The sequence below is a fragment of the Crocodylus siamensis genome, chromosome 1, assembly GCF_052110815.1.
Source record: "Crocodylus siamensis isolate JL-2025a chromosome 1, ASM5211081v1, whole genome shotgun sequence".
In the NCBI taxonomy this organism is placed as follows: Eukaryota; Metazoa; Chordata; order Crocodylia; family Crocodylidae; genus Crocodylus; species Crocodylus siamensis.
The window spans coordinates 423852793-423877894 of NC_143395.1; the positions used below are offsets into that span (position 1 = coordinate 423852793).

The 25102-nt window shown below is 52.8% G+C and overlaps 2 protein-coding genes across 2 annotated transcripts; both read left to right on the forward strand.

The window, feature by feature from the left end:
- The first annotated feature begins 904 nt into the window (after nucleotides 1–904).
- LOC149875703 (uncharacterized) lies at nucleotides 905–12375 on the forward strand. The gene is made up of 6 exons (XM_090063308.1): nucleotides 905–974; nucleotides 1463–1606; nucleotides 2013–2179; nucleotides 2662–2788; nucleotides 9043–9159; nucleotides 9250–12375. The coding sequence occupies exons 1-6, from the start codon at nucleotides 905–907 to the stop codon at nucleotides 11271–11273; spliced, it is 2649 nt and encodes an 882-aa protein (XP_089919434.1). The 3' UTR covers nucleotides 11274–12375.
- An 8061-nt stretch (nucleotides 12376–20436) lies between these two features.
- LOC149875704 (zinc finger and SCAN domain-containing protein 26-like) lies at nucleotides 20437–21410 on the forward strand. The gene is made up of 2 exons (XM_090063430.1): nucleotides 20437–21114; nucleotides 21201–21410. The coding sequence occupies exons 1-2, from the start codon at nucleotides 20740–20742 to the stop codon at nucleotides 21408–21410; spliced, it is 585 nt and encodes a 194-aa protein (XP_089919556.1). The 5' UTR covers nucleotides 20437–20739.
- The last annotated feature ends 3692 nt before the right edge of the window (nucleotides 21411–25102 follow it).

The following is a 25102-nucleotide window of genomic DNA, read 5'->3' on the forward strand; positions in this document are numbered from 1 at the left end:
TAGGATACCTGCCATGGATGGGAGGCCCCAGGCTGAAGAGTCTGGGAAGGAAGGATGCTTGTACACATGATAAAAATTTCCCTTTTGTGTGGTTTCATGGTGTCATGTTTCATACATATGCAAGTTTTGGGCAAATTAAATGCGTTTCATTGTCACAAACTAATTCACATCCCAATATAATTTGGTTTGAGACAATGCAACTTGGACCGGTGCACCATTAATCTGTCATGTGTACATGGTAATTCACTGAATGACCTGTATTGAGCCCCTTTGTCTATCCAGTGTTGCTACAGCTCTTGTGCTGTGAGCCCCCTTGTCCATGAAGCATGGCTATAATTTGCAGGTATTTCTGTGTAATGAATGTTTTAGGACACTGGGTGTAGCTGCAGAGCCCAGCATGAATAAATCTTCTGCTGACCTGTAATTATTATTTTGTGAAATAAAGAATTCAAAGAAATCTGTGGATGTCACCTTCTATTTCACTTGATGTGGTGGTTGTCCAGAGGGCCCCAGGGTGTGTTGGGGGTGGGAGGAGGGTTGCAGATCAGGGTGATCCTGGGCTCTTTTGGAGATTGATGTGTGTGTTTTATCTGCTCCCTTCCCCCTTATCAGGGATAATGTGGTGCTGGTGTAGCACTGATAGACATACTGCCCCGTTCAGCATGCTCTTGAATGCTGGTCACCAACTCGGGGTTAGTGCTGAGAGTCGTTGGGAGGCCACTCGGTGGGATAATAATGGCCTGTGCCAGCGAGAGGTGCCTCCTGTTCCCCCAGCTCAGGGGGAGTTAATAACCGATGCCTTGCACTGTGTGAGCTGCTGAACATAGCTGTATTCGCTGGCGAAAGCAGAAAGGGGATAGTCTGGAGACATCATGACACTTGTTGTTCCGGTGTGCCGACCCCCATGGCCCACCTGCAGTCCCGGGAGCTGGGAAGCACACACTGGTCCTGGTTTGCCCGGACAGAGACTGGAAGTAGGAGCCAGACCCAAGGCTGGTGCCCGCGGGCTCGGTCGCCTGCTTCTCTGCCACGCGTGGACGGGACTTCCCGGGGCGCAAGAGCTACACGGCAGGATCCCCCCCACGGCTGCTGAGCCAGACCCCGCGGGGCGAGCGCGCCAGCGACGGGCGCCACCGCGGCTCCACGGCAGGGGCGGGACGGCCGAGACGCGCGTTGCGCACCGGACAGAGCGGCGTGACGGTCTCCCCACGGGCCCGCATCGCTCGCAATGAGCGGGGCGGAGGCCCCGGGCGCGCTGCTCCCCGGCAGACACCACACCCGCTCCCCTCATTGACATGTCATTTGCATATACGCCGCCGACCCCGCCCACTCCTCCGAGTTCCCCCTGCGCAAAGCACCCTGGGAAGCCCCGCCCCCTGAGAAGCGGATGGCACAGCGCAGTTGCATCGGACGGACCGGGAGTGCGGGTGGGGGCTGTGCACGCGTTTCTTTCCAGCTTGAGGCCGGGACGGGGGCCGGTCCGGTCCGGTGAAGCCCCCAGGCCCCCCGTCCAGCTGCAGATCCCCGGACAGGGGAGACCTGGGAGCTGTCAGCACATGGAGGGTCTGCAGGCCGGTGCCCCGGACCAGGCCCCTGCCCAGGCCAAGTGAGGAGCGGCGGGTCTCCCCTTCCCCTTCCCCTTCCCCTTCCCCTAGTGCGGAAATCTCTCTGGCAGAACAGCTCGGTGGGGCCCTGCTGCAGCAGGTCACTGGCTCTTGTTCCCCTGGTGCCTCTGGAAGCATTTCACATGACTGTACTGTGCATTTCCCCTCTTCCCCCGAAAATGTGGATGTGACACAACACCAACATCCTCCCCCGGGGGCTGGGCTCATCTCCCGCTGGGTGCCTGCGGAGGTCTGTTAGAGTGGTGGGACGATGAGTCTCCTTTCTCCCCTCTCTTCCACACACTGCCGCCTCCAGCTCCCTTCACCCCAGGCCAGCCCAGGAGAGGAGCAGGGCTTTCCCCTGCCAGCACCCCAGGGCTCACCTGTGTGCTCCCTTCCCACCCGCAGGTGCTGGGACCCTGAGCAGAGTGGATGAGCAGCCTCCCGATGAAGGGCCTGTCAACCTGGAGCTGCAGAGACCCTTCCCAGGGAGACAGAGCAGCTCCCTGACACCTGTGCTGGGCCAGCTGCAGGAGGGGCAGGGCAGACTGGCAAAGCAGAGGGAGAGCATGGAGGTGAGCAGGGCACTGGCACCAGGTGGGGGTGGAAGTGCAGCTGGGGCAGAGCCCAGGAGGAGACAGGTGATGTAAAGAGCTTGTGGAGCAGAGAGACCTGAAGAGCAAGAAGCCTCTAATGATGGAGCTGTAAACACCACAAACTGAATTAGCAGCAGTGTGCTCCTGGGTGCAGAGAGCCAGGAGTGCTGGCATGGGAAGGCGTGGCCAGAGTCTCTGGAGCTGGGCTCCCTGCCTCTGATTGTGCTGCCTGGGCTGCCTGCAAGGGCCAAGGAAACGGAGCATGTTAAGCTGGGCTAAGTCTGACACATGAGCTCCTATATCCACAGCTGCATCCACATCACATGTCAGGTGATTGGCGGGGAACTGTACCCCTGCCTGTCCTGACTGAGCTGCAAAGCACTGTAGTGCAGAGTGAGTGCGGATGGAGTTGGGGGCAGCTGGGGCAGGAGACACTGATGCTGTAACGCTTGTGCCTGCAGCTCCGGGAGGTGTTTGAGGACGTGGCAGTGTATTTCACACGGGAGGAGTGGGAGCTGCTGGAAGAGGAAGACAAGGGGCTTTACCGGGACCAGATGCTGAGGAACTACCAAGCCCTCGTTTCCCTGGGTAAAGCTCTGGTTCTTGCCTCCCCCTGGAGCCATGTGAGCTCTGAAGTGTTTTAGTCTGGTCCCTGTTTTTGAAGTATCTCATCCTCATAAACTTTGGCAGGTGGTTTAAATCCTTTTTCTCCTCATTGCTCTGTCAATAATCTGCGCTCTCTGGCATTTCATGCTGAAATCTCCTCATTCCCCTGATCCAGCTGCCTTCACTGCAGTCTTCCCCATTTCTGTAGCTCTTGGTGCTTCCATATTCAGCAGTTTCTTAGTGATTGATCTCCCTTTGCCTTCTCAGCCTGTTCATATCACCTTGGAGACCCTGTGCCTACAAATTCACTAACAACTGTTCCTTGGTGAATTATTCAGTTTTCCTCCCTCTCTTGCCTAGTGTGTCCTGTTCAATTGCATTTAGCAGTAGAACCATGCTCAGTTCAGGGCTTTCTAAATCCCCTTCCTCCTCCTTTGATTATAACCCTGTATAAGTTAATGGAAGTTTTATCAGTCTCTGAGGCAACAACACATACATTATGCATTTCCTCAGCTCCTTCATAGTGACCCACGTACACGTGATGGGACCCTAGTACCTCTAGCAACAAATTGCTGGATGCTTTTTTCCTCATCCTTTCTGCCTCATCATAGATTAGAGACTCTGGTTTTGCTGTATTTATTTTGAGACTTGTGCTGTCAAGCTCCCTCTCTGCCATTCTCAAAAGTTTTACTATCTTCCTAAAATCCTTCTGCATGTCAGATGCCCATTATTGTGATAAAAAGAATTGGGCTTGGTGCAGGGCATAGTGAAAACCAGTTTTCATTTCCAGAACATCTATAACATGGGCTTGTTCTATCTCACATTCAGGGTTGAGAAGGGTTACCTTCTCCTGGGTCAGTTTGCTTTACTTGTGCTCTCTATCCTCCTTTTTCCTCCAGACTATTTCCTTAGGCAAGTTTCATAGTTTCTAGGGTTGGAAGGGACCTGAGTAGATCATCTGGTCCAACCCCCTGCCATGGCAGGAAACAATACTAGGGTCAAACAACCCCAGCAAGTTGTTCATTTAACCTCCTCTTAAAAACCCCCAGGGTAGGAGCCAGGACCACTTCTCTTAGAAGTTGGTTCCAGATCCTAGCCGCCCTGACCATGAAGTAGTGCTTCCTAATATCTAGCTTAAGCCATCCCTCTGCCAGCTTGTGACCATTATTCCTGGTCACTCCTGGCAGTGCACGGGGGAACGGTGACTCTCCTAATGCCCGCTGATCCCCCCCTGACTAGTTTATAACAGGCCACTAGATCCCCCCTCAGCCTTCTCTTTTGGGGGCTGAACAGGTTCAGGTCCCGTAGCCTCTCCTCATAGTGCCTGCCCTGCTGCCCCCTTGACCATGTGAGTGGCCCTCCTCTGGACCCTCTCCATGCTGCCCACATCCCTCTTGAAGTGCGGTGCCCAGAACTGGACGCGGTACTCCAGCTGCAGCCTGATCAGTGCCGCATAGAGGGGGAGGATTACCTCTTTGGACCTGCTTGAGATGCATCTATGGATGCATGACAAGGTACGGTTGGCCTTCCTGACTGCCTCCCCACACTGCCGGCCCATGTTCATCTTGGAGTCAGTTATGACTCCAAGATCCTTTTCCGCCTCTGTGCTGACAAGAGGGGAGTTCCCCAACCGGTAGGTTTGGTGCTGGCTGTTCCTCCCCAGGTGCATCACGTTGCACTTGTGAATAGGATGGGATTCAACTTGGACATCTGCCCACCTTTGTAGCCTATCTAGGTCTGATTGAAGCCTGATGCTACCTTCTAGTGTGCCCACATCCCCCCACATCTTAGTGTCATCAGCAAATTTGAACAAGGTGCTTTTTACCCCCTCGTCCAAATCACTGATGAAGATGTTGAACAGTGCGGGCCCAAGGACTGAGCCCTGCAGAACCCCAGTGCCCACGTCCTTCCAGGTTGAGAAGGACCCATCTACTACCACCCTCTGGGTGCGGGCCTCCAGCCAGTTGGCGACCCAATTTACTGTGTGGGTGTTGACACCACAGTCCCCCAGTTTCTTAATGAGAACGGGGTGAGAGACAGTGTCAAAAGCCTTCTGGAAGTCCAGGAAGACTATGTCCACTGCTACCCCCGCATCTAATGATCTGGTAACCTGATCATAGAAGGCCACCAGGTTGGTCTGACAGGACCTGTCACTGATGAACCCGTGTTGGTTGCCCCTAAGCATGCAGTCCCCTGCTGGCCCCTCATGGATGTATGCCAGCATAATCTTCTCAAACAGCTTGCCTAGGATCGAGGTAAGACTGACTGGCCTATAGTTTCCTGGGTCCTCCTTCCTCCCCTTTTTGAAGTTTGGAACCACGTTGGCCCTCTTCCAGTCCTCTGGGACCTCACCAGAGCCCCACGAGTGCTTGTAGAGCCGTGCCAGGGGTCCTGCAATGACCTCGGCCAATTCCTTCAGGACTCTAGGGTAGAAATCGTCCGGGCCAGCTGACTTAAACACGTCCAGCCCCTCCAGAATCTCCCTAACTAGTTCCACGATAACCTTTGGCCCAGGTGTGCCTCCCCTGGGGCCCGAGGGGCACTCAGCAGGGAGGTGGCTGTTCTGGTCCCTACTTAGGAAGACAGAGGCAAAGAAATCATTAAACATGTTAGCTTTGTTGTCTGGTGTGACGACCAAATTCCCCAACGTGTCCTGCAAGGGCCCCACATTACCGGGGACCTTCTTTTTGCCCCCTGTGTATTTAAAAAAGGACTTCTTATTGTCTTTAATCTGAGAAGCTAGTCCTAATTCCATCTTTGCCTTGGCCTTCCTAACTACCCCCCACTACAACACTGCGCAACTGCAGAATAGTCATCCCTGGTGATGACCCCTTGCTTCCATTGGGTATACGCCTCCTTTTTAGCAAGGAGACCTTCTTGGATGCTTTTGGTGCTGAAATGCTTTTTCTAGCTCAGCACAGACCATCTAGAACTTTATAGTCTTTTCTGTAATTTTCTTTAAAAAGTCAGAGGATTTTTGCCATCTTCAAAAAAAACTATTATCACTCATGTTGGTGGTCCTGTTGACTCTGGCTGCAATAACCTTTCCCTTGCCTTTTCATGGAGTGCCTAAATCACTGTTCTCCAGTCATTGAAACACTGGTGTTTACTACCTGTCTCTTTCTCAACAAGACATGTGATATTATATTTGTCACCTTTAGCCCCTTCTCTGTTCCTCTTCATTTTCTAGGTAAAATACAGTCATTCTCATTTCGTTTCATTTTGGGATCTTCCATGGCCTAGGTTTACAGCTCTCCTTTTTACTGATTTTTTTTTTCAGTTAACTACTACTTCCCTCATTTTCTTTGCATTTTCCCCTGCGATTCCAACTTGAGTTTAGTGTCAATGGATGCAAACGTTCTTTGTGTCATTGTCCTTTCAGTCACTTCTTAAAATATGCCTTTCAGGCATGAGATACTGGTTGCAGATCATGTGTTAATCCTCTTTTCTAGCACTAACAGCAATGGCTTCAGAATCTGAGACATTTGCTTTTGCATGGTGGGTTTTAGCCAGGTCAGCAATTGTTTGCTCAATCACTCTGTTTTTCATTTTTGCATGCAGGCAATTCAGTGCTGCTCCTCTGACTGCTCCCCTTGTTACAGATATTGTCCTCTGCATAAAACTTGGTCCAAACACAGCTCTGCTGCTTGAGGACTTCAGTACCTCATGAAACCTAGATATTCCTCCATAAGGTTGGCCACCTGGTTTTCCTGATGTGACTCTGTTTCTCCTGGTAGTACTTAAGCAGCTAAAAGTGCAAACTCCTTCATATCCCTAAGTGTATCTGCATCCAGCTCTTATAATAATAAAGATGCCTGTTGTTTGAGTTTGCTACAGCAGGTAAGCAGGTAATTTCATGTCTCCCTTAGTCTCTCTCTCTCTCTCAAATCTTTCAAAGTAGCCCAAAGTCCTCAAGCAGTATGCTGTTTTGGACCACTAAGCTCTGTCACTGTGGTTATCTCTCTGTTCCCACTCACTGCAGCATATTGGTTTTGAATGCGGTGCCTGCCAACCTGTACATTCATCTATGCCCTGGGATCATGCTCCCATTGTATGAGTTGGTTGCTTCAGTTGTAACTACAGTTATCATAAAGTCATCCTGTCCTGTGCCTTGGTGATAAGGAATTACCCTCTCTCCCAGAAAAAGGGTCATTGACTCCAAGATGAACATGGGCCGGCAGTGCGGGGATGCAGTCAGGAAGGCCAACCGGACCTTGTCATGCATCCACAGATGCATCTCGAGCAGGTCCAAGGAGGTTATCCTCCCCCTCTATGCAGCACTGGTCAGGCCGCAGCTGGAGTACTGCGTCCAATTCTGGGAGCTGCACTTCAAGAGGGACGTGGACATCATTGAGAGGGTCCAGAGGAGGGCCACTTCCATGATCAGGGGCAGCAGGGCAGGCCTTATGAGGAGAGGCTATGGGACCTGAACCTTTTCAGCCTCCAGAAGAGAAAGCTGAGAGGGGATGTTGTGGCCTGTTACATACTAGTCAGGGGGGATCAGCAGGCATTGGGGAAGTCCCTGTTCCCATGAGCACTGCCAGGAGTGACCAGAAATAATGGTCACAAGCTGGCAGAGGGTAGGTTTAGGCTATATATCAGGAGGCGCAACTTCATGGTCAGGGTGGCTAGGATCTGGAACCAACTTCCAAGCGAAGTGGTGCTGGCTCGTACACTGGGGGTCTTTAAGAGGAGGCTAGATGTACACCTTGCTGGGGTCGTTTGACCCCAGTACTCTTTCCTGCCATGGCAGGGAGTCAGACTAGATGATCCGACATTGGAGTCAGGAGTGGACTGGCCAAGTTCGCCGATGACACCAAACTTTGGGGCAAAGCATCCATGCCAGAAGATAGGCAGGTGATCCAGGCTGACCTGGACAAGCTCAGCAAATGGGAAGACGAGAACCTGATGGTGTTTAACACCGAAAAATGCAAGGTTCTCCACCTTGGGAGGAAAAACCTGCAGCATCCTTATAGGCTCGGCAGTGCTACGTTGGATAGCGCTACAGAAGAAAGAGACTTGGGGGTCATCATTGACCACAAGATGAACATGAGCCTGCAATGCGATGCTGCGGCTAGTAAAGCGACCAAAATGCTGGCTTGCATCCATAGATGCTTCTCGAGCAAATCCCGGGACGTCATTCTCCCCTTGTACTCGGCCTTGGTGAGGCCACAGCTGGAGTACTGCGTCCAGTTTTGGGCTGCACGATTCAAAAAGGATGTGGAGAAGCTTGAGAGAGTCCAGAGGAGAGCCACGCGCATGATCAGAGGTCAGGAAAACAGATCTTAAGATGATAGGCTGAGAGACGTGGGACTCTTTAGCCTGGAAAAGCGTAGGCTCAGAGGTGATCTGATAAGTTTATCAGGGGTGACCACCAGGATCTGGGGGAACGTTTGTTCACCAGAGCGCCCCAAGGGATGACGAGGTCAAACGGTCCTAAGCTCCTGCGAGACTGTTTCAGGCTGGACATAAGGAAGAATTTCTTTACTGTCCGAGCCCCCAAGGTCTGGAACAGTCTGCCATCGGAGGTGGTTCAGACATCTACATTGAACACCTTCAAGAGTAAATTGGATGCTTATCTTGCTGGGATCCTCTGACCCCAGCTGACTTCCTGCCCTTTGGGCAGGGAGCTGGACTCGATGATCTCCCGAGGTCCCTTCCAGCCCTGATGTCTATGAAATCTATGAAATCTGCTCGGGTCCTTCCGACCCTAGAAACTATGAAACTACTGCCAGCCTTCTGCCATAGATTCTGTTCACTACCAGGAGTCCTTACTTTAAACCTTCACTGAAGAGAAACTCATTCCCTTCCTTTGCCTGGAAATACACTAGTAAGCTGCATGTTATTCATCCCTACATGTGTCCCATGTGTGTTAATTTTGGTACCTTGGAAATAGTAAAAACTTTATCATTCTTCTTTCTAGTACATCATGGATCAATGCATTTCTGTGCCCGTCCTTGGGGACTTTTTGTTTCATACCCTCTTTATACCACAGCGTGGTTGGTGCTTTGCTTCCTATGACCATGCATCCACTACCTGGATGACAAGGACCATCATCTACTGAAGGCTTCTCCCTGTTATGCCTTTTTCTCTTTCATCCCAAAAGCCCACCCTCCCTTGTCCATCAAGTTCCTAGTAGAATCCTTGAGTTCATTGGCTCCCTTCCCCAAATCCCACTTAGTTATTCTGGATCCAGTACCCAGTCTCAAACACTCTTTAACTACTGCCCCAAACAGGATATCAAGGTCCCACACCTGACTTAATCTGCCTCATCCAGCAAGGACAGGTGAAGCTCTGGGTCTGCGATGATGAGGACTGTGGGGAAATCTCGAGGTCGGAGGAGCTGCTGCCAGGTGAGTAGTGGCTGTCCCATCCACCCCAGAAATGCTTGTGGGCATGGAGCATTTCTGGGCATTAATGTGGAGTTTCTCTTCCCCATGCAGGAGGTGCCTGGTTGCTGAGCAGAGTTGAGGAGCAGGTTCCTAAGGAAGGTCCTGCAAACCTGGATCCACCATGGGTTTCTGCCAGGATTTTGGGAGCGATCAACTTCCTGAAAACTCTAAAGGATCAATGGCACAAGGATCAGGGAAAGCCTCAAAGGAACAAGGAGAATGTAGCCGTGAACCAGGTCCCATCTCCATATGGGCATGAGAGTGAAGGAAGGAAAGAATGCAGAAAGAGCCCAGGGTGTAGGGAAGATTTTCTCGTGCTGAGATGCCTGAAAAGGGACAAGAGAAAAGTCCACCGGAGAGAGAGACTGCATGCAAACGAAGACAGTGATGAGGGCTTCAGAGGGAAGCAGAGGCTCACTGCCAAGTTCAGGAGGAGAGCCCACCCTCGCCCCAAGTGCAGGAAAAGCTTTAGCTGCCCCTTGCTCCTGGCTCTGCACAAGATAAAGCTCACTGGAAGGAAGCCCCATGTATGCGCCAAGTGTGGGAAGAGCTTCACCTACCTCTCAACCCTGGCTGCTCACCACGACATCCATTCTGAACAGCTCCCCCACCGCTTCACCAGAAGGGGGAAGAGCTGTATGTGCAGCTCAGAGCTGTTTAAGAAGCAACAAGTGCACAGGGAGAAGCATCACTACTGCTGTGTCATGTGTGCTAAGACCTTTACTCATTTCTTCTCCCTAGTTCAGCATTGTTGCATGCGCTTTGGGAGGAAGATGCACTGCTGCACCGAGTGCAGGAAAAACTTCAGCTGGCAAGGCCTGTCACAGCACCAATGTTTGCAGAGGGGGCAACAGCTGCCCTGCTGCAGCAAGTGTGGGAAGAACTTTAGGCAGCCCTCCAGCCTGGCTAAGCACAGGTGCATGAACACAAGGAAGAAGCCATATCAGTGGTCTGAGTGTGACAAGAATGTCACCCACTCCTCCACCGTGGCCAAAGGTCAGCTCATCTACACGGCTAGGAAGCCACATCAGTGCATGGCATGTGAGAAGAGCTTCACCCAGTTGTCCAGCCTAGCTCAGCACCAACACATCCACCACACAGGGGAGAAACCACATCATTGTGCTGTGTGTGGGAAGAGCTTTGCTCGCTCCTGCCATCTGGCCCGGCACCAACTTTCCCACAAGGGAGAGAAGCCACATCAATGCTCTGTGTGTGGGAAGAGCTTCACCTACTCCCACAACCTGGCCAAGCACCAACGCATCCACACAGGGGAGAAGCCACATCATTGCTCTGAATGTGGGAAGAGCTTCTCCTACTCCTGCAACCTGGCCCGGCACCAGCTTATCCACACAGGGGAGAAAGCACATCAGTGCTCTGTGTGTGGGAAGAGCTTCCCCTACTCCTCTGATCTTGCCCGGCACCAGCTTACTCACACAAGGGAGAAGCCATATAATTGTTCTGAGTGTGGGAAGAGCTTCACCTACTCTTACAACCTGGCTCGGCATCAACTTATCCACAAAGGGGACAAAACACATCAGTGCTCTGTGTGTGGGAAGAGCTTCCCCTACTTGTCTGACCTGGCTCGGCACCAGCTTACTCACACAGGGGAGAAGCCCCATCAGTGCTCTGAATGTGGGAAGAGCTTTACCTGCCCCTCCAGCCTGGCCCGGCACCAGCTTATCCACACAGGGGAGAAGCCGCATCACTGCTCTGTGTGTGGGAAGAGCTTCACCCAGTCCTCCAACCTGGCCCTGCACGAGCGCATACACGAGGGAGAGAAGCCACATCAGTGCTCAGACTGTGGGAAGAGCTTCATCTCCTCCTCCAACCTGGCCCAGCACCAGCTTATCCACACAGGGGAGAAGCCACATCAGTGCTCTGTGTGTGGGAAGAGCTTCACGCAGTCCTCCAACCTGGTCCGGCACCAGCGTATCCACACAGGGGACAAACCACATCGATGTTCTCAGTGTGCAAAAACCTTTACCCGTTCTTCTCACCTGGCTGAGCACCAGCGCATCCACATGGGGGAGAAGGCACATCAGTACTCTGTGTGTGGCAAGAGTGTCCCCACCTGAACAAGCATCAATACATCCACAAGGGAGAGGAGCCACATCATTGCTCTTAGTGTGGGAAGAGAGTCACCTACTCCTCCAGCCTGACTGAGGACCAGAGCATCCACACAGGGGAGAAGCTACATTAGTGTTCTGAGTGCGGAAAGAACTTCACCCATTCCTCCCACCTGTCCCTGTATCAGCGTATCAATACTTCTGCCAGCAGTGCAGGAAGGGCTTGGAGAGATCTACCTGCTCAGCACCCACCAATGGCTGCATTTAGGCAAGCACCCTCATGCTGGTGAACTGCAGAAAGAGTTCCCCCATGATTCGTCCCTTGTAGGGCACTGAAGAGACCCAGGGGCCTGGCCCCCAAGATTTGTTATGGGGAGGGGCTGATAGGAAACACCTCAGGCAGAGGTCAGCCCAGTTGCTCAGGGAGGAGATGAGAGGATCTTTGCAGCAGTGTTGGAGCCTGTGCGTTCCCTATTGTTCTCTAAAAGCAGTCGGTACTCCCGGGGAATGAAGAAGTGCCTTCACAATAGGGTACTCTTCCCCAAGCTTACTGGCTTCAAATGATACCCAGGGACTGTCCTTGGCTGCCTCCTAGCTTTCTCCTTCCTCTTGTTCCCTATGTTCTGGTATATGAGGCTCTGAGTTGCAGGAAGGAGGACATTAATGGCTGGAGAAGCATTCCCTGCTCTCCACCCTGACCTTGCATTTCCTCACTACCATATCACCCCTCTCCCAGACCTCCTCATGCCCAGTGGGGCTGCAAGTAACCGCACAATGTAATCTCCTGTTGGGAATACTGAGGTCTTCCAGCTCGTGGCAAAGCCATTTGGCTCCATGACGATCCTAGAGATGCATGTACTTCCTGAGCAACCCCTGCAAGCCCCTGGCAGAGAGTCTGACCCTACCACTGCTACCCCCAGGGATGGAGGAGTGCAGGGAGGGAGACCTCCCCCCTCCCTGGGAGCCCCTGAGCTTTTCCAGTGTGCAGGCACATCCAGGGGAGCATGTTCAGACAGAGATAACTAGGCTGCACCTTAGGGCCTCCCAATAAGATACGCACCTGGGGCTGCCCCCAGCCCAGGCCACAAGCGTGCGGGGGTGGGGGGTAGTGGGGGTGGGCAGGAGCCAGAGACCCAGCCCTGGGTGCCGGGGGGCAGAGGTCAGAAACAGCAGCCCACAATGCTCAGCCTTTGCTCTGTTCTCTTGGGATGAGAGCAGGCCATGAGATCTCTGAGCTGGCCCTGGCCACGAGCAGAGGCAGCAGTGGGGAGCAAAGTCTTTGGCAAAGGGGCTGGGGTGGGGCTTGGGGAGGCTGCTCAAAGCCTTGGTGTTCCTGCCTCTGCCCATGAATGCCCTTGCCAGCTCCCCTGGATGGGGAAAGCAGGAGGGGGCTGGAAGGTCAGGGAGGCTTGTGAGCAACAGGAGTGGTACAGTGGCTAGGAGAAACCCTCCCCTCCTTCCCTCCATGGACAGGACTTGTCTCTTTTCGGAGGTCCATTCCTGCCGGTTTGTGCTCTGTGCTGTCCCGCCAAGTCCTTCGTGACCCCCTCTGGCCTCTGGGACATTGTCTCTATGGGCTTCCTTGCCCCTCCCTGTCTTGGCCAGCGTGAGCAGTGTCTGGTTGTGCGCAGTCATTGCAGTTTCAATCACAAGCTCAAATGTGTGTGCGCCCAGGAGGAATCCCAGCATGTCTCAGTCCTGGAGCTCAGAGGACAGGACACCTCGGGGATGGGAAGAGCCCTGCACTGAACTGCCCTGCACAGGACTTCAGACTGCCACTGGGCAGACAATGCCAAGGACCCTTATCCAGTGTGTAGAGTTTTGCAGATGCCTTCTCAGTTAGAAAAGTGGACTATAAATGAAACGAATGACTGAGGAGGATGTGACAAGACCACACAGGGAGTCACCCTGGGTGGGGAGATTGCTGGTCTGAAACTTTCCTTTTCAAACTTCTTCAATCCCAGCTGCTTCTGTCCCAGGGCTCACACACAGGCCTCTTGGGGTTTGCATGCGGGATGCCTGCCATAGACATGGGAGTATGTGAGGCCCCAGCGGGAAGAGTCTGGGAGGCAGGAGACAAGGTTTGGCTGATTTGGCCTGAGACCAGGACAGTTCAAAACTTAATGATAAAAGTGCCCTTCCCCCACCTCTCCTCAGCTTTGGGTCAGGATCAGTGGTGCTGAGCTTTTTCCACAGCCCAAGAGGAACCTTCCCCTCCTCCAAAGGCATGTGGACCTGCTGGAGAGATCAGCTAACATCTGTGTGCATATGTCTACACGTGCAGTTAACGCACACAAATAAACTTGGGCTTGTTGCCGGCACAAGGTGCCCGAGGGAGGCAACAATTGGGTTCATTGCCCGGTGTGCGTTGCACCAATAAACACACTGGGGAGAGAAGTAGACACAGTTTATTTGAGCTCAAGTAAAAGGCGCAGGGAGACTGTATTGTCTCAAATCCTGCGCCCCTAGCCCTGCAACAGTGTATATTTATACCCTGGTCACTTCCAGCAGTATTTTTCCACTACCTGGCTCCCACCAGCGGAAGAGGCTGCAAGTCTTTAGTGTACCTATGGAGAGAAGAAAGAACAGCAGACAGAGAGCACATATACCGTGACAAAATATTACATCCTATTTCCCACTCCCCTGCTAGAACCGACGTCCTGTTCATGGGCCATGCCCTTCCAAACATAATCTCAAAGGGGCTAAGCCCTAATCTTCCCTTGGGGAGGGCACGGATGTGAAGCAGAGCAAAGGGCAAAGCACTGAGCCATTGCAGAGAGGCCTCCTGGCAGATCTTTGATAGATGACGCTTGAGGGTCTGATTTGTACGAGTACTGGGGATCCGGGAGCTCCCCCACTGATGGAATGAGGGCATGCATATGGGTGTCAGCAGATCTCGGTGTCCTCAGGGTGGCAGCATTTTTAGCTTCTCTGTCCGCCCGGGCGTTACCCCTGGCTACGTCTTGATCCTCTTTCTGATGCGCCTTATAGTGCATTACTGCCACTGCCGAGGGAAGTTGAACAGCTTCCAGGAGTCGGAGAATTTGGGGTCCATACTTCACTGGGGAGCCTTGGGCTGTCAGCAGTCCCCTTTGTTTCCATAGGCTAGCATGGGCATGCAGTACTCCAAAAGCATACTTAGAGTCGGTATAGATGTTGACCCGTTTCCCTTTTGACAGTTCTAGCGCCCGGGTCAGGGCCACCAGTTCAGCAAGTTGAGAAGATGTTCCGGCGGGCAAACCCTTGGCCTCAACAACATCATAGAGGGTCACAACAGCATAACCTGCCCTCCTTTGCCCTTCTATAACAATGCTACTGCCATCAGTGTACCACTCACAATCAGCATTCAAAAGTGGCTGATCCTGTAGGTCTGGACAGCTGGAATACTGTGCATCTATGATGTCTAAACAATCATGCTCTTGTTCTTCTGTTTCAGGTAAGAGAGTAGCCAGGTTGAGGGAGGGGCAGGTCTGCAGAGTTACTTCAGGATACTCCAACAGCTTAGCTTGGTACCGAGCCACCCGAGCCTGGGTGAGCCAGAGACCCCCCTTCGCATCTAGCAGAGCCTGGACCATATGAGGAGTATACACCTGCACAACTCCCAGCGTTAACTTTTCAGCTTCCTCAAGTACTAGGGCAGTTGCCGCAACTGCTCGTAAACACGCTGGCCATCCCTTGGCAACTGGATCAAGCTGTTTGGAGAAATAAGCAGTGGGACGTTTCCACGCTCCCCAACAATTAAGTAAGCACTCCCAGAGCCATCCCTTTTCGTTCATACACATACAATTAGAAAGGTTCAGAAAGGTCCGGTAAACCCAGGGCAGGGGCTTCCATTAGTTTCCTTTTTAGTATTTTAAATGCCTTGTCGGCTTCTGGAGTCCAAAAAAAAGGGGTCATGGTCTGCCCCTTTTACACAGTCATATAGTGGTTTTGCCCATAGTCCAAATTCAGGGATCCATATTCTGCAAAAAACCTGCCATGCCGAGAAACGCCCTGAGCCACTTACGGTTGCTTGGGGTGGGAACCTGGCATATAGCCTCGTTTAGCTCACTTGAAAGCTGGCGCTCCCCCTGTCTTATGTGAAATCCCAGGTATCGTACTTTGGGGAGAGCAATTGGAGCTTTATTTCAAGCCACCCGATATCCTCGAAGTCCAATAAAGTTCAGGAGGCTTACAGTGGCGTTAAGGCAAGAGTTTAAATCTACAGCAGCAATTAATAAATCATCCACATATTGTAACAAGAGGACTTCACGCTCATTATTCCACTCCTCCAAGTCTTTAGCTAAGGACTGGCCAAAAAGGGTGGGAGAGTTCCTAAATCCCTGGGCTAATACTGTCCAACAAAATTGTTTCTTAACCCTTTTTCTGTCCTTCCCATTCAAAAGAGAATATCTCCTGAGAGGGGGGGTCAACTGGAATCGTAAAGAAAGCGTCTTTCAAATCAAGAACTGAGAAATGAGTATACTGCCCCCCCTATGGAGGCCAGCAAGGTATATGGGTTTGGGGGGAGGGGATGAATAGTTTTAACCCGTTCGTTAATCCCCCTTAGGTCCTGCACCAGTCGATATGCGGCATCAGGCTTTAGTACAGGCAAGAGAGGAGTGTTCCAGGGTGACTGACACTCTCGCAGTATGCCGTACTTTAGGAAACGGTCTATAGTCTCCTGCAGTCCCTCTCTGGCTTCCTTTTTGATTGGGTACTGCTTGATTTGTACTGGACATTTTCCTGGCAGTAGTTGGATATTAATGGGAGTTTGATGTGTAGCCTTTCCGGGGACCCCCTTGCCCACACCAAAGAGTATATCTGGTCTTTTCACTGGTTCCACTCCGGGGGGCGGGCGTTCATAGCCGAGGGTTCAATCGTGAGGGTCATTATCCATGCATTTTCAGGGGGCAATGCGAGGGTTATTTCATCCTGGGTAAAATGCAGTGATGCACCTAATCGACAAAGCAGGTCTCGTCCTAGCAGGGGTGTTGGGCAATCTGGAAGGTAGACCAATTTGTGAGAAAGAGCCTGGTCTCCCAGAGCACATTCTGCAGGAGCATACACTGGGCACTGAGTCTTTTTTCCCGTGGCACTCACTATGTGAGAGAGTCCGCTACGGGAAGTTGAAGAGGTTAATTTACCGCGGTCCATGCTGCCCCGGAGTCTACCAAAAAAATCAATTTCTGAATTCCCCACCCGCATTTTTACTTAGGGTTCCGGGGGTGGGGTGGTCCATTTCCCCTGACACCCCTACTCCTGTCCTTCCGCTGCTATTACAGGAGTACAGTCTCTCCCTTTCTCTGGGCATTCATTCTTCCAGTGTCCCCCTTGCCGGCATAAGGCACACTGGTTCCATCCCAGGCGTCTTTCTTGTGGGCCAGGGAGCCCGCGCCCACGACCCCTTATACCTCTGCCTCTCCCACCTTCTTGTGGCCTTTCTCTGACTCCAGCCTGTACTGCTGCTTCTAGCATTCTAACTTGTTTCTTTTCCTCTTCTTCCTTTCTAAGGGTATACGCTCTGTTTGCAGTCTCCAGGATTTGTGCTACAGACATACCCATTAAGTCTTCCCTTTTTTGTAAGAGGTAAGACGGGTATGATTCACAGGGCTGTTAGGGTCCCATCCATCTAGGGTCTGCTAGGGGAACCACATCTGCTGGACCAGGAACACTGACAGGATCCCTTTCATGCCTCCGCTGTGCTTCCTCCCTTGCTTTGGAAATAACTTGGTTCCGCTCTACTTCAGATAATAAGGTTCGCATAAGGATATTACTATTGTCCCAGTCAGGCTTGTGACTAGCTAAACATCCCTCGAAGACAGAGATAAACTTACTCGGGTTAGTTGAAAATTCTCCAGCCTGTGCCTTAAAAGCCGCCAGGTCCACCGGATTAAAAGGTACATGGGTGTATACTTGCATGGTCTGGGCTGCACGCCCATCTGCCCCAGGCCGGGCTATTACAGTTTTAGTAAGTAAAAGGTAAAATCCCACTGAGGGAGGAATCTCTGGAACCGGGGGCATCTGATCTTTATATGGTGGAGGTGTTAAAGCCGAAGGGGACGCTGACTCTGGCATTACAGTGGTTGTGGGGCAATGCTGAGACTCAACACTGACAACTACCGATCCTGTCGGAGTCAAATTACACTTCTGCAAAATATCTGTCTTATTTCATAAAGCCAAAACAATTGCACATACAAATGTTCATTCCACTTACCCGTCCGCTGACAAAACAGGAGTAATTGGAGGATTGTATTATAGTTAATTGACCCTTCCGGAGGCCACCTTTCCTGATCCTCCAGTTGATAGTGAGGCCATTCCACTGTACAGAACCTTTTAAGATTATTTTTAGTCATTAGATCTGACTTAAACAGTTTCCAATTAGAATGCATTCTAAGGGTGTACACCGTGCCCTGCCAACTGTACTCTGTCCCTGCCCCATACTCCAGGAAGACACTGGGCGTCCCCAGGCCCTACAGGGAGACACTGGGCGTCCCCAGGTCTTAACAGGCAATGCTCAGACTGCTGAGCTTATCCTACCTTGTCCAAGGGACCGGTTCCACACCGTCGCTCATGATTGCTTCTCCACTATTTGAGCGCGTTGCACTGTTGTGCCCTCCGGGGTCGATCAAACCACATCTCTGCTGAGGCCCCCAATGAAACCACCTGTGCACGCTGGGCATCAGTTGTTGCCGCAAGTCGTCGACCCCAGGAGGGATCCGGGCAAGGCGAAATGTTTGCCTCAAGTCCCACGTTGAGCGCCAAAAACTGTTGCCGGCACAAGGTGCCCGAGGGAGGCAACAATTGGGTTTGTTGCCTGGTGTGCATCGCGCCAATAAACACTGGGGAGAGAAGTAGACAGAGTTTATTTGAGCTCAAGTAAAAGGCGCAGGGAGACTGTATTGTCTCAAATCCTGCGCCCCTAGCCCTGCAACAGTGTATATTTATACCCTGGTCACTTCCAGCAGTATTTTTCCACTAGCTGGCTCCCACTCCCCCCTTCCCTCTCTCTCTGAGCAGTGCCCTTGCATTCCACAGATAATGGTTTTAGGGAGTTTCAGCTTGCCTGCTACCCATCCTGTTTTTCCAATGTTACAGGAGGTTACAAAAAGTTCAGGAGGGGGCCTGGCTTGCCTGGGCCTAAAGCAGAGGGGCTTCATTGACATTCATGGTCTTCCATCCCTCTGAGTTACCTAGAGTTATGCCCAGTGACACCAACACCACCACCAGTGTAAACTAATTGCCTGGAGGTTTTTGTCCCCATCACAGTGATGAATGTGTGGGGTCTCAGGGGAGCACAGGGCTGGGACCCGGAGGGGCTGAGGAACTGGCCGGTCCCCCCCGGGCTCCCGGGCAGCGCCCCCCCAGGCAAGAGGAGCCTGTTCATATAAGCTGGGCCCCGCAAGGGGCGTGGTGTGGGCACAGGGGCTCCTCCCTCCCAGGGCTCAGCCGGCCATGGGCTCCGGGGCTGCAAGCGGGTTGCACCCGCACATGTGCTCGGCCCGGGCTGCGGCCGTGTCCACACTGGGCTCTCGGCGCCCCCAACAGCGCGGTGTGAGGGCGGGCTGCGCTGGGCCGGGGTAACGCCCTCCGCTGATCTCATTTACATGCGATTTGCATATGCAGACGAGAGCGGTGCTGAAGCAGGTCTCCACGGGGAAGGGGTCAAACGGGCTGCTGCCTCCTCCAATCGCATGGGGCAGAACTTGCAAAGCAGGCTGGGAAAGGCCAGGAGCTCTGCTTCCCCCGGAAGCGGCATCTGCTGCACACAGGTAGCATCAGGCCCTGCCTCGGGCTCCCCCCGCAGAGCCGGGGGGGGCGGTCTCGGCTAGTCCCGGGCAGGTCCCGGCGCTGCAAGGGGGATGGGGGGTGCAGGACGTGTTGCAGCGGGGGGGGGGGGCGGGTCCCCCCTCCCATCCTGCCAAGCCCGGCCCATGGGGGCAGCGCTAAGGGGTAACCGGGGGTTTGGATCCCGCAAGTCTGGGTGGGGGAGTTTGGGGCCCCGCAGGGTTGTGGGGGCGAACCCCCCCCCACACACACATTGCACAGAGATCTGGGCTGGCATGTTGCATAAACTGGGGTTCGTTCCCTGGAGGCGCAGAGATCACAGACACACAGACATCATTCGGCACTAAGGATTTATTTGCTTGCAAGCAAGGTCAGAGCGGAGCTCTGCGCTCAGATCAACTCCGACCCTTGATTGTGTTTGCAAGTGGCTTTTATCTTCTCAAATCTCCTGGGTGCATGTGCAGACACAGGAGTTCTTGCAGCTTACTTCCGTTTCATACAAACATACATGTAATTACATCATTACATACATTGTATGTATAGTATAATTAGTTATTTGAGTAAGCGGGGCGGAGAGGTAAATATGCAACAGCTAATTAAGCATGCTCAGTATTACTACAGTTTGCAAGAGTTCATCAAGAGTTCATTACTCTTAGGCTAAGCAGTTAAATTCTAGTTTCAACCAGTTTTGTAGTTGGTATGCGAAAAGTCGAAGGAGGAGGGGGAAGCATGCTTCCCTTATCAAGAGCAAGTCAAGCTGTGTAATTCTGACAGACACATGCCCTCCTCCTCCCCACCATGACCTGCCCAGCGCTCCATCGCCCCCGCCCTACTGCTTCCCTCACTCTGGGAGCCTCCATCCACCCCACTCTGGCCCCCCCCCGTAATATCTCTTCCCCACTCCCATACACTTCCCTGCAGGGAGCTGCTCTCCAGCCTTTCTGGCTATGTTCACCACCTGATGCTTGTGTGCAGGCGTGCGTGTGCCCTGGTGCCCGCTGTGTCACAGTTCCACCAGTCCGTCGCACGCCTGAGCTCTGCCTGCTTGCAGAGGGAAAGCATGCTTGCCCATCCATCTAAACACTGGATTTGGGACAAATGCTGTCCTGGGTCATGCAGCCCATGACCAGGATTTGAGGTTCCTATCTGGGCACTGTCCCATCTAATCAGGGAGCGGGGGTCACCCTAACTGCAGGGTGGGGGAAGGAGGAAGCAGCTGTTGACTTGGGGAAGGGATGGAGAGCTGTGGCTGTGCCACGTCTCCAGCCAACCTGGTGCCCACATCCTGCGCTGGGGCCAGAGGGGAAGGAAGGACAGCTCCGAGACTGCTCCAAGTGGGGTGGTCAGGAGCATCAGGGCCAGGCAGGCCTCAGGTTGGGGCAGGACTGCAGTCCTAGGTGTCAGATCTGTGGCCAGATTTCTGCTGTCTCCTTTCCCACAGGTGTTCCTTGAGACCAGACACTGCCAAGAGGCGCTGTGCACAAGTGTGCAGAGAATGAGAGCCCAGGCCCTGGCCGGGTGAGATACTTCCTGGGGGAGACGTGGGTGCTGCGCTGGAGCCCGTGGCAGCTGTGTGCTTGCCCTTCACGGTGGGAGCTAGCAGAGCAGGACCCAGGAGGTCTGCAGGCAGGGGCTGAGGGTGCAGAAGTCCCTCGTGTCATCCAGACTGGTGCTAGTCCAGCACTGAGAGCTCTGGGGGCAGGACACGATGCCGGCCACACAGCCCCCTTGCGAGGCCGAGCTGCCCTCCGCGACCGCAGTGCTGACACCGCAAGATGAGCCCCCCACCCCAGAGCCCTGGTGCCAGCTCTTCCATGGCCTGCACTACCGGGAAGCTGAGGACCTACGAGAGATTTGCAGCCGCCTGTGGGAACTGTGCCGGCTCTGGCTGGAGCCCCAGTGCCACAGCAAGGAGCAGATGCTGGAGCTGGTGGTGCTGGAGCAGTTCCTGGCCATCCTGTCCCAGGAGATGCAGAACTGGGCGTGCAGGTGCCACGTGGAGACCTGCGCCCAGGCCGTGGCCCTGGCCGAGGGGTCTCAGCTGGGGCAGGGGGGGGACGAGAAGCTCCAGGTGAAAGCGTTTGTCTGGTGCCATGTGCACCTCCCCGTGTCCAGGGGATGTTCCCCCTGAGATCCCGGCTCCCCAGTGACACATTTATGTGTCCCCAGGTCATGGTGCATGTGGAGGTTGAGGACATGATGCAGCCCCCTGGGGCCCTGCCGGAGCCTGATGACTCCTGGGAGCAGCAGCTGAAGCCCCCTGATGAGGACAGATTTCCCGCAGAGTCAGGGGATCGGGAAACCCCAGGGCCCGAGGACGAGCTGCCTCATGTCCTCCATGATGAGCACTCGCCCAACCCAGAGCCAGGATCTTACTAGCCTTTTTGATGTATAAGGTTAACATGGGCTCAACACCCAAAGAGTAACAGTTACCTCCCCACACCCCCCGCCATTATTAGTGTCGGCTACCGGGTTTGGGTCAGTTGATTTTGGGGGCCAACTAAATAGAAAACAGGGATGGGAGTGGGGTGGTGGGCTCCGAACAAGTGCTGCAAGGTGGGGACAGCGAGCAGAGCAGAGTGGACAGTAGTCTGTGGCTCTTGAGTGAGTGCAAGAAGCCCGGGGCAGGTGCAGTTTTGGATGAAGTCATAGTGTGCAGTTAGAAGCCTGAGTGGCTGTGCTGTGGTTGGGGTGAGTGGCTCCAATGCCTGCCTCTGCCCAGGACAGGGCCACAAGGTTTGTAGCTGTGTGGCTGGGGTGGGACAGGGCTTTGGTCCCGATGGGTGGTCAAAGGCCCAGGATCTTTCTCACTGCCTGTGCTGCTTCTCTCAGATGCTTTAGGTGATTAGCTCTTGTCATGCTGACATAGCAATTAGATCACTGATTGTGACTGTTCTAAGATCAGTGTTTTAATAATATCAATCAATAAGAGGCTAGTGCAGGTGATGCGGAAATGAGAGTCCCCTGTGGCCTGTGGCTAGTGTAGGTGCAGTTCACCCAGGCCTCCGTCCTGCTCCAGGTCCCCGAGAAGGGCAGACCTGGGAGCTGTCAGCACATGGAGGGTCCCTGGGTGGGTACCCCAGACCAGGTCCTTCCCCAGGCGAGGTGGGGAGCAGTGATTTTTCCCTTTTCCAGTGATAGGAGGCCCATCCCCCAGCGCAGAAATCTCTCTGCCAGAACAGTTGGATGGGTCTGTGCTCCATCAGGTCGGTGGCTCTTGTTCTCCCGGTGCCCCAGAAGCATTTCACATGCCCTGGAGTAGACTGACCCTGTAATTCCACCCCCAAACCCAACATGTGGACATGACCCAGCACCAACATCCCTCCAGATCCTTTCCCAGGGAGTGATGTCATGGTGCTGTGAGCACCAGTGGCATTGGGGCTGTTCTAGTGGTTCATCTCCAGCCTCTTGCCAGTGGGACAATGAGTCTCTCTTCTCGCCCCCTCTTCCACACACTGAAGGTTGCAGCTCTCTTCATGCCAGGCCAGTCTACGAGACTAGCAGGGCTTTCCACTGCCACCACCCTGATGCACAAAAGCGGTTCATTTCCCTGGAGGCAACGCAGAGATCACAGACACACAGACATCAGTCGGCACAAAAGGATGTATTTGTTTGCAAACTAGGCCAGAGCAGAGCCATGTGCTCAAATTAACTCTGACCCCGTAATTGTGTTTGCAAGCGGAATTTATCTTCTCTCTCCTGGGCACGTGTGCAGACACAGGAATTCTTACAGCCTACTTCCGTTTCATACAAACATACATGTAGTTACATCATTACATACATCGCATGTATAGTATAATTAGCTACTTGAGTATGCGGGGCGGAGAGGTAAATATGCAACAGTTCATTAAGCATGCTCAAAACCACAACAGTTCACCAAAGGTTTATTTCCCGCCCCCTCCCCAAGGCCATGCAGTTGAATTATAGCCTAAAGCTGGTTTTTGTAATCAGCATGAGAAAGACTAAGGAGGTACTGGGGGAGAGAGAAAGAAACCTCCAGCAGCATTCCTTTCTTATCAAGAGCAAGATGCAAGCTGTGCATTTCTAACAACCCCAAGGCTTACCTGTGCACTCTTCCCGACTCACAGGTGCCAGGACCTTGAGCAGAGCAGATCAGCATCTTCCTGAGGAAGGGCCTGTCAACCTGGAGCTGCAGAGACCCTCCCCAGGGAGATGGGGACAGAGTGGTTCCCTAACACCTGGGCTAGGCCTCCTGCAGAAAGGGCAGGGGAGTCCTGCGCAGTGTGGGGAGAGCATGGAGGTGAGGAAGGCACCAGCTCGAGGTGGGGGTGGGAGCGCAGCTGGGGCAGAGCCCAGGAGGAGCCAGGGGTGATGTAAAGAGCTTGTGGAGCAGAGAGACGTGAAGAGTGAGAAGTTTCTGGTGATAGAGACTGCAAACACCCCAAGCTGCATTAGTAGCAGTGCGCACCCAGGTGCACGAAGCCACGGGTGCTGGCACAGGAGGGCCTGATCAGAGTCTAACCAGCCAACACCAGGAAGCCTGGAGCAATGGTCTCTACAGCTGAGCCCAGCAAGTCCTCTCCCCCCTGGCTAGGACTGGGGAGCAGAGAGGGTCTCTGCAGCTGATGCCAGCAGGGTTCCCCCTGCCCATCAGTTTGGCAGGAGTGAGCAGCACACCTGGCTGCTGATTATCTGTGTTAGTGTGAGGGGAGGTAGAAGCCAGGATGGATTTGCAGTTTACTAACTAACTGAATCAGAAAGGCACACCAAAGTTTTTTTTTGATTTTGATGCTCATTTCATAATTTGGAATTGAAGGATATGCACAGACCAGACTATTAAATAGAGAGTGTCTTTTGAATACCTTGATCTGCTGCATCCAGCGAGGACAGGTGGAGCTGTGGGTCTGTGATGATGAGGACCATGGGGAAATCTTGAGGTCGGAGGACCTGTGGCCAGGTGAGTTGTGGCTGTCCCCTCCACCCAACTCCTCTCTCACAAATGCTCCGTGCCCAGGGTGAAAGGGAGTCTGGAAACTTCAGACCTGCCCTGTGCTGCCATCCCTGGGTGCTGACCTCAAATAGCTTATGCTGTCATGTGTGCAGACAGGTGTTGTTCCACACCTTGAAATTCAAACTGGAAGCTGTTACCAACAGGATTGTTTTTGCCAAAAACCCCCAAGGGTTGACACATGCCCCTTGTCTGATTTAATATCAAGTAAACTGTAATAGTAATTACAAGTTTCCTACCTGTAATACAACCTGACTAGTGACTCCTTTAGATATTACAGCAGTGACTTTTGGTGGTGTCAACCTCGTGTCCTCTGCTGGGTGTGGGAGGTGTTTGTTCAAGTTTCCACTGTTCAAGTAGAAATTCCACAACTGCCCCACAACTCTTCAGAGTAACAGCATGAACACAACATCCTGTTCTTTTGTTTGTCCACTACTTCAATAGCTTTCTCATGCCAAATTGCCTAATCCTCAAGTTCCTTACCAGACGGACAGTTTTTCAGCAACATTAATTATGGGTAAGTTTTTAAATCTCTGCCAGTACTCGATGATTTTCTTTGATACTTAAGATGGTTGTTTAGATCGGAGAAATGTCCCGTGTTCAGAGTTTTTGGGGACCAGACATGTTCTTGGGAATTCTGCCCTTTTTATACAACAGACAACGCTTTCCTGGTTGTTTCAAATGGATTGCGTGGTGCCACTGGAGCACTACCAGTGCCCCCCTGCCCTGCAAGATGCTGGAGAAATGCTAAGGGCCAAAAGAGAACCAAGAAAAGGATGACAATACAAACTCTTTGGCATGACTGATATTTCTGATGCCCTGGAGGCCATATTCCAGGGATGTACCGTTTTCTGCAGCCACTTTGCAGATATTCCAGAACTCATCCAGAAGTTCTGCTTACAATTCATTGTCTAGCATTATTAATATCACAACCACTTAAAACAATAAAGGTACACAAACACAGCTGAGCAAGCAAGAGAATTACTATGTATAACACAATTAAGCTCTAATCTTCTCTGTACCAAGTGAACTTCTTGATGATTCACTGCTAGTCTACATCCTGGAAAACACCAAGACAAAAAAGGGAAGGGCTTAACCCCCT